Source organism: Sapajus apella, unplaced genomic scaffold (assembly GCF_009761245.1).
Source record: "Sapajus apella isolate SASKATOON/1434 unplaced genomic scaffold, GSC_monkey_1.0 scaffold4, whole genome shotgun sequence".
NCBI classification, from domain to species: domain Eukaryota; kingdom Metazoa; phylum Chordata; class Mammalia; order Primates; family Cebidae; genus Sapajus; species Sapajus apella.
This window is the reverse complement of record NW_022436944.1, coordinates 37,378,482-37,388,110: the sequence shown is the minus strand read 5'-3', so window position 1 is coordinate 37,388,110 and position 9,629 is coordinate 37,378,482. Positions and strand designations below refer to the sequence as shown.

The following is a 9,629-nucleotide window of genomic DNA, read 5'->3' as shown; positions in this document are numbered from 1 at the left end:
GATCTCAGCACAGTAAGATTTGTTGCGCATCAGCAGCACTTCCAGCTCCTTGACATTGTGGACCAGGAACTTCCAGAAGCCACTGGGCAGCATGTGCTTTGTTTTCTTGTTGCCCCCATAACCAGTGTTAGGCATCAAGATCTGGCCCTTGAACCTTCTACGAACCCTGTTGTCAATACCTCTGGGTTTCCGCCAGTTACGCTTAATTTTGACATATTGGTCTAACTGGTGCCGGATGAACTTCTTGGTTCTCTTTTTGACGATCTTGGGTTTCACAAGGGGTCTAAGGGCAGCCATGATGCCGAGGAGGAGATCGCCACTACCTCCGTAGGCAGTGCCGAGGAAGAGATCACATAATATTTTCACAAATACTAAGTAATGTATTCTTCACAGCATTGTTCAAGATTTGCACTTGGCGATGAGCAACACTGGGTTTAAGAAAGTACTGTATCCATTTGTTAAAATTCCATGCTGATATAATCTGATCAGTTAAAATCCTGAGCCTGAACTAAGCTGCACTGGTGACTAATTTATAATGAATTCATATAAAATATACTTAAAATACAAAAATTATATTTCACTTTATGTATTGTTTTTGCTCGTACATCTAATTATGATGTCTACTTTCCAAATTACAGTCTGCTGCAAATCCTGAGACTCCAAACTCAACCATCTCCAGAGAGGCCAACACCCAGTCTTCATCAGCTACAACCAGCCAAGGCTATGTTTTACCAGAAGGCAAAATCATGCCAAACACTGTTTTTGTTGGTGGAATTGATGTTAGGGTATTGTATTCATCTCTCATTTTTACCTTAAATACTTTATGAATAATGGAATTTGGGGCCTGTTACAAACTTAAGGTTTTTTTTTTTTAGCACTTCATGGAGGTTTTGAATTGGATTTATGTTTGACCCATAGATACTAAATATATTTGGCAAAGAGCTACTGGTCATTTGGGGATAAATGGGAGAGACATTTTCAGATCAAACCTGCTTTGTAGTAAAATTGAAATTTTTGAATGCTGAATTTACTTTTGAAGTTCAATTCTTTTTTATAGATGGATGAAACTGAGATTAGAAGCTTCTTTGCTAGATACGGTTCAGTGAAAGAAGTGAAGATAATCACGGATCGAACTGGTGTGTCCAAAGGGTGAGTAATTTTATTAAAAATATCTGAACTCTAGCCACCTGTAGAGTATTAAGAGACTTCAAAACTGATATTCTGACACTTGTATGAATGAAATTTGTTGCCGTGTTAAGTTCTTTCATGTAGAGGATAAAAGTTTATTGCCAGCTCTTCTATTTAACCATTTTTCTTTTTTTTTTTTTTTTAAATATCTCCAATCTTTATATAAATGAATTAATCAGTTTTCTCAAAGAATTGCTTTCTTCATACATTGCATAGTATCTCAAATTTTAACCATCTTGTCATCTTAGTGAGTTAAATTCAAGTTCACAGAAATTTTTTGTTAATAAAGTTTTCACACTACCCTAATCTTAGCACATTTTGACATAGCTCAGATTAAGAAAAAGTAGTATTTGTAGAGGATCTGTCATGTACATCTTAACAAATACCTTATAGTGTGTTATTTATCATTTGTCATGATCACTTCTATATATAGAATACCAGAAGTTCTGAACCATGTACTGTGTGATGGTGATTTTATACTTTATCTGCCTTTATAGCTATGGATTTGTTTCATTTTTTAATGACGTGGATGTGCAGAAGATAGTAGAAGTAAGTAATAAAAAATTCCTTATTTTATTGTACAATGTTTAGTGTTGAGTAATATACTCAATCTTGTGGAAAATTTGGAGAAAGGTACACCTTCTATTCAAAAGGTACAATTTGTGTTCAAAATCCAAACTTAGAGTAACTTCACGTAACTTGTTAGAACCTGTTTATTTTTGACTGGGCACCTACCTAGGTTCATGAACTGTAGACAGGAAAGGTTGGAGACAGGTTCATGAAAAGTTTTTGGTCAGCTTTCACTTGATGCCTCTTGACACTGGTTAGTAAGGGTAAGTAAGGTAGCTTCATGGTGACAAATTTTAATTTGATATGTAGTTATCACTGATCATCTATGATAAGAACTTCAGGTGTTTACCTAAGTCTTGGAAGTAAAGACTTGAAAATTGATCCCAGTTTTGTTACTGTTTTTTTTTCAGTCACAGATAAATTTCCATGGTAAAAAGCTGAAACTGGGCCCTGCAATCAGGAAACAAAATTTATGTGAGTAGAAAAATTGTTCTTACTGACAAGTGTAGCTTTTCAAATAATTAAAAATAAGCTGTTTTCTTTTTGCTTTTTAAAAAGGTGCTTATCATGTACAGCCACGTCCTTTGGTTTTTAATCAACCTCCTCCACCACAGTTTCAGAATGTCTGGAGTAATCCAAACACTGAAACTTATATGCATCCCCCAACTACAATGAATCCTGTAACTCAATATGTTCAGGTAAGAATTGTTTACATTCCTATTCTCTTGTTTATTGTAATCATCATACCCTGTGTGGAATTATATCCACAGTTTCCATAGTTAAGTGGTAATAGAATCCATGTTTTGAACACTTTGAGTGATGGGAAATTTATTACTTCTGTTAGAAATTTTTTATTCTCAGTGTTCTTTGTATGAGCTAAAAAATAGTTTGTCTTTATCTTAGAAATGATCTCTGTAGACACATGAATAGATCTCTTCCTTTTTACCCCCATATAATTTCTAAAATATTTGAAAGCAGCTTTCCTTTTATGTCTGCCTAGTTTATTCTTCTCTAAGGTTAGCAATTTATCTAGCTATTCTTTACTTGCAATGATTTCCAGATGCTTCCTTATATAAATTGCTGACTTCTTGATATAGTCTGATTCTGGAATGGGTAGATTTCTGATGTGTTTTACTCTATCCATAAATTCTCTGAGTTTCTGGCATATAATTTCTCTAATCTTGGTTTGATACTTAGTTGGGTTTGAACATACTATTACTTATTGATGATAAATAATGTTTATTTTCTTCTTAGTTCATTTTACCTACATCTTAGTTTAACAGACATTTTCTTTGCTGGAAAATAAAGTAACAGTAGTGAAATAGTTTTCTTACCACTTACTGATGATAAATAATGTTTATTTTCTTCGCATCTTAGTTTAAAAGACATTTTCTTTGCTGAAAAATAAAGTAACAAAATCGTAGTGAAATAGTTGTCTTCAGTGTCTCATTTGTCGACATTTTCCATGTAATTGAAATGTGTAGGGTGTATCTTTACTTTTTCCTTCTCTGAACAATGGCTAGAAAAAAGGCCCTACTTGTTTCTAACATTGACTGTGAGCCATAGCTGAATCTGGGTATATTCACGTATGCAGCTACCTATACATTTTCAATCAATAAGTATTTATTGAAACATGTTGACATTATGCTGTCTCTCTTCCAGTTTTGGATTATATACTGAAAAACTTTATAATTTTTCAAAATGAAGTACAGAAAAAGCCATGAAATCTGTAGGAGAACTACATATTACCCTATAATATTGTCAGATACAAAGCTGTCTGGAAGTATTTTGATGAAGAAATAGCAAATGTATTAATTTAACTTACATTGAACTCTGTCTTAATAGAGCTTTATCACCATTGTAGAAAATAACTTCTGGGTGTGATTAAGTACACAGTATAAATAAGGTAATCTTTGCCTGGTGAAATAGTCACTTCTTTTGTCATTTGTCTGTTCTCCCTCCCCACCCAAAGGGTAGCACTTCACAGAGTATTTCCCTGTTTGTAAAGTCAGTCATTCATTTAACATTCTGCATTGTTGTGTATAGAAAAATGATTAAGATTTTAAAATTTTTCATATTTTTGTTATATTGGGAATAATATTTTTCTAATTTTTAAAAAATGTTTCACCTGATTAATTCTTTCTGTAAACTTTGTTTTCAGGCATATCCTCCTTATCCAAATTCACCAGTTCAAGTTATCACTGGATATCAGTTGCCTGTATATAATTATCAGGTAATTTAAGAGGGAGCAAAATGATTTACTTTCAGATATTATAGAGTCCTTTAACTTGTTTATGCAAATGCCTGAATAGTTTGTCATTTTAAACTAGTGAAATGTACCTGAAATTTAAGGAAAAAATTTGAATTCATCTAGAATTATGGAATAATATTTTGACAGGAATGTACTTAGCAATAACTTTTCTCTAGAACAGTTTTCTGAGATTTGGTGTCCCCTTCTATATTTCAACCTGTATTTTTTCATCTTTGCTGTCAAATAGTTGAAACGTCCAGACTGACTTCTATCAATTTTTTAGGGAGATGAGTGAAATAAAATTATTACTCCATTCTTAGAACACAGAATTCAAATTACATATAATAGTGTTTATTTTAGCTGGCTGCTTCACAGTAGTTCTCTCAGTCTCTGCGTAGATACCACTTTATTTATGACCCATAATCATATGTATGTTAATAAATTCAAGGAACTCATATCTGAGATTTCCACAATGCCAACTCCAGAAAATTAGGAAAAAGGTGAGTTTTTATATATGGAAGTAACAAGAACCTCCTCAGGGATTAGAAACAATAAAGTATATCTTTTTTCCATTCTGTTTCTTTTATTATAATAATTAAAGGAGCCAACGTGATAAATACTTCAATATTGTGTATCTCATGTGTTTTTGAAAATGTATAGGAATATTTGAATAATTTTGGTTTTCTTTTTTTTTTTTTCTTTTTTAAGATGCCACCACAGTGGCCTGTTGGGGAGCAAAGGAGTTATGTTGTACCTCCGGTAAAGTGAATTAGCTAAACATACATGTCTGTTCTTTATTTTAAAGTATTTTTTTTTGTTGTTAACTATATTTCTTGATTTTTTGCCATGTCATACATGCCTATGAATATTTTTAAATGGTTCTTTATATTAATGTGTTATGTTTTGTTATTTTTTTACTAATCCGATTATAAACTCCCATGGGAGTAACCTTGCCGTTTTCTCTCAGGTTTTTGTGTGCTTAAGCAATGGCTGGTCAACATATAAGTATTCACTTACTGGTTGATAGATTATATAATTCAAGAAAGGTAGTATTAATGTAGCTTTAGAATTAGTATGTATTTGCCTAGAATCTGCCTCTGGCTTTTACCAGATGTACAAAATGTGTTGAAGGGAAACAGAAATGTTTAACAGAAATACGTTGTTGTTAATTACTGTTAAATAAGTCTAAAACACCTGAGCTTGCATCAGGATTGGAAATCTGAAGGATATAATAAATGTTAAAATTTTCAAACACTTCCTTACTACATTAGTTTCTTAGAGTCCTTCTACTCTGATTATGTTGATGCCTAGAAGACATTTTAAAACAAAGCCTGCCTTACTGTATTTCAACTGTTCGTTGAAAACAAAGTTTCTGAAATAATATAATTGCATTTCAACACAACTTACATTGAAACTTTCAATACCAGCTCACCTTTTTGAAGAATAAATAGGCGGCTTTTACGTGTTATCTGTTTAATTACACTTCTATTATTTTAAATATAGGCTTATTCAGCTATTAACTACCACTGTAATGAAGTTGATCCAGGAGCTGAAGTTGTGCCAAATGAATGCTCAGTTTGTGAAGCTACTCCACCCTCTGGAAATGGCCCACAAAAGGCAAACATCTAATTTTGATTATCAATATATGTATTTCATATTTATTTTTTTGAGTTTTAATAATGGTTTTTTGAGAAGCAAGCATTTTGCCCAAATTTAAAGATGAGAACCATAAATTATACACCTTAAGTAATTGACTGATATTCAGCAGTTAATGTAGTTGGTGAAATTTCAGATACCCTGTATTTTCAATGTATACATAAAGTTTCTGATTCATCAGTCCTTTTCTGTATTCCAGTTCCATTAATTTTTAAAAATCATGCTTTAATAACTATTAATATGATTTTGCAGAATGCTATGGGAGGGTTTTTTCAAGAATTCTACTTTTTAAAAGAGGAATTAATATGAATTATATGTACCTTTTCTTTTATAACAGTTTTGCTGTTTACTTAGCTCAACAGTGAAACACATTATGGTATTCTCTCCATAGCATTATATGTGGCAGTAGTTATCAACAGTGATATTCAAATACTGAACGAGAGATGTTTGTTTTTTTTTTTTTTTTTTTAGTCATTAGAGCAAATTTCTGTAATAACAATCTTGAGACACAAATGTTCTGTTAAATGGGTGGGAGTGTAGAAGTAGTTGATGTGCTGGTAATACATATAACACCAAAGGAGCCCCATTGGAGTGTTCCTTGATTTGATAACCGATTTTAAAATGTGAATGAATATTAAAATAGCTTACAGTATAATACCAGGTTTTGTCCTGAGTATTTTTCTTTGAACCATTGACGTTCACGTAGGGATTTAACCAATTCAGCTTTTTAAACCAGCAGTAATCTATCACTAAGTTTCTAAAATAATTCTTTGGTATTTCAGAACACTTACGTATACTGAGTGATACGTGATAAGAATTATGATTCACATTTTTATGAATTTCTTTTTTTTTTTCAAGACAGAGTGTTGCTGTGTTGCTTGTGCAGTTGTGTGATCTTGGCTCATTACAGCTTCTGCCTCCTGGGTTCAAACAATTCTCTCTGCCTCAGCCTCCTGAGTGGCTGGGATTACAGATGCCCACCACAACACCCAGCTAACTTTTGAATTTATTAGTAGAGACAGGGTTTTGCCATGTTGGCCAGGCTGGTCTTGAACTCCTGACCTCAGGTGATCTGCCAGCTTCAGCCTCCCAGAATGCAGGGATTACACGCATGAGCCACCGAACCTGGGATCTTTTGGCATTTTTTTTTTTTTTGGCGTTTCTTTAGAAATAAACTAATATGAATGGGTGTGGTGGCTCATGCCTGTAACCCCAGTAATTTGGGAGGCCAGGGCGGGTGGATCACGAGGTCAGGAGTTCGAGACTGTCTTGGCCAGCATGGTGAAACCCTGTCTCTACTAAAACACAAAAAGTAATTGGGCATGGTGGTGCACACCTGTAGTCCCAGCTACTTGGTAGGCTGAGGCAGGGACTCGCTTGAATCGGGGAAGTAGAGGTTGCAGTGAGCCGAAATCACACCACTGCACTCCAGCCTGGTGACAGAGCAAGACTCTATCTCAAAAAAAAAAAAAAAAAAAAAAAAGAAATAAACTAACATATTCATTAAATCATTAAGAAAAAAAACTACCCTTATTAAGAGTGAGAGAAAGAATCATCTCTATATTGCTGAAAACTTCTGTTTCAGAAATCTGTGGACCGAAGCATACAAACGGTGGTATCTTGTCTGTTTAACCCAGAGAATAGCAGACTGAGAAACTCTGTTGTTACTCAAGATGACTACTTCAAGGTATGAAAGGAATAGTATGTGTAATTAAAAAGCACACTTGTTAGCTTTAAAGTATCTGTTTTCCTTGTGGTAGATGTATTTTGTGATATATTAGAACATTTAATTGAACGGTTGGCGTTTGATTGTAACCCAGTAAACTGGAGTGGATTTTATTTGGCAGTGTATTTTCTGCTCCGAACCTTGATGTAATGTATCTTTACAGAGGAATCCTTCAGCAGAAATTTGTAATTGAAAGGGTTTACTCAAGAAGAGAGTTAGTTGACTGGTTTGACTAAGTAAAAGAAAATTTTAGAAATCTAGAAAGCAGATCTGGGCTGGATACGGTGGTTCACGCCTGTAATCCCAGCACTTTTGGAAGCTGAGGTGGGTGTATTGCTTGAGCTCAGGGGTTCGGAGACCAGCCTGGGGAACATGGCAAAACCCCATCTTTATAAAAAATACAAAAATTAGCCATTTGTGGTCATGTATACCTGTAGTCCTAACTACTCCAGAGGAGACTGAGGTGGTAGGATTGCTTGAACCTGGGAAGTTGAGGCTGCATTGAGCCATGATCATGCCACCGTACTCCAGCCTGGGCAACAGAGTGAAAACTTGTCTCAAAAAAAAAGACACAGAACTTAATATATGAATGTTGAACTAAAGAGAAGAAAAAAAAATGGTTTACTCAGATGATGTACCTGAACAAGTGTGAAGGGAGAAAAGGGATAAGGTGAAGTAGTAAAAAGTTGAGTAGAAAGAAGGGGAAATTGATTCAGAGTTGGTGAAGTGGGAGAGAATGTGGGTAGTTGAATATCAGAAAGACCTGATTTCTGATCCTGCTTTCTATCCGTGTTGGATAGATCACTTAAATCTTACCAAGGCTCCAGTTTTTACACGTCTAAAGTACTTTAGAGAGAGTACTAAAGGTTTCTGGGTCCCTGTAATTCTAAGTCTATGAATATGAAAAAGAACTAACTTGGTCAGTCCAATGGGAGAGAAATATTATGGTTAGTAAAGGGAAGGTGTTTTTTAAATAATAGATTTACTGAAATATACAATTGAGATACCCATAATACAATTTACCTATTTAAAGTGTGCTTTTCACTGGTTTTCATATATTCAGAGTTGTGCAACCATGACCACAATCAATTTTAGAATATTTAAATCACCCCAAAAATCACCCCCCCCACCTAAGCAGTCACTGCTGTTTTCCCCCCACCCTGTGTAGCCCTAGGCAACCACTAATTTACTTTCTTTCTCTAAGGATTTTCCTGTCCTGGACATTTCATGTATATAGAATCATACATAATGTGGCCTTTTCTGACTGGCTTTTTTCACTCAAGGTTCATCAATATTTTAGCACATATCAGTACTTCATTACTTTTTATTTATGAATATTACTCATTCTGTTTATCCATTTATGTTTTAAATACATTTCAATTATTTCCACTTTCTAGCTATTAGAAATAATGCTGTGAACATTCAGGTACAAGTTACTGTGTGGACATAACGTTCTTATTTCTCTTGCATATATACATATATATTTGGGAATGGAATTGCTGAGTCATATTTAACCTTTAGTGGAACTGCTAGAATTTGTCAAAACTGACTACACACTACATTCCAAAGGAAATGTTTAACCATCACTTTGTGTCTTAAAACAGGAGGTAGACTAGGGTTTTTTTCATCTGTGAATGGTTATAGGATGAAGCTTAAGCCTTTTTAAAGGGTTATCTTACCTCCTGTATAGTGTAGAGTAGAGACATATAGCAGAATTAAGTTCTTAACGTCTTCATAACAGGGAGTAAACATATTTAAAATTGACATTTGTTCTCTTGTTGCTTCATTTTACATAGTATGATTTAGAAAAGAACTGGAATTGTGCATCAGCTTACTTTGCTCCAAGTTCTGACGATTACATAGGTGTGTACAGTAGTACTTAAATGATTTTCAAAGCAGAAGATAGTATTTTGGCGTTTTTCGTTTTTTGAGGTGACTTCATTTGGTTACCTAGGCTGGAGTGTGCACTGTTGCAGTCACAGTTTATTACAACCTCTATCAAACTCCTGCATGCAAGGGATCCTTCTGCCTCAGCCTCCCAGATAGTTAGGACTGCAGACAAGCACCACCACACTTGGCTAGTTAAAAAGATTTTTAGGCCGGGCGCGGTGGCTCAAGCCTGTAATCCCAGCACTTTGGGAGGCCGAGGCGGGTGGATCACAAGGTCAAGAGATCGAGACCAATCCTGGTCAACATGGTGAAACCCCGTCTCTACTAAAAATACAAAAAAAATTAGCT

At 34.5% G+C, this 9,629-nt stretch overlaps 1 protein-coding gene across 2 annotated transcripts in view; it reads left to right on the top strand.

Moving 5' to 3' along the window:
- Positions 1–9,629, top strand: part of DAZL (deleted in azoospermia like) — an 18,194-nt gene that overhangs the window by 6,341 nt on the left and 2,224 nt on the right. For both annotated transcript variants that reach the window (XM_032267315.1, XM_032267324.1), the window contains exons 2-10: positions 639–785; positions 1,058–1,149; positions 1,686–1,737; positions 2,169–2,232; positions 2,317–2,456; positions 3,920–3,991; positions 4,718–4,768; positions 5,513–5,626; positions 7,251–7,352. In XM_032267315.1, the coding sequence (XP_032123206.1) occupies positions 639–785; positions 1,058–1,149; positions 1,686–1,737; positions 2,169–2,232; positions 2,317–2,456; positions 3,920–3,991; positions 4,718–4,768; positions 5,513–5,626; positions 7,251–7,352 (834 nt within the window). The remainder of the gene's footprint in view (positions 1–638; positions 786–1,057; positions 1,150–1,685; positions 1,738–2,168; positions 2,233–2,316; positions 2,457–3,919; positions 3,992–4,717; positions 4,769–5,512; positions 5,627–7,250; positions 7,353–9,629) is intronic.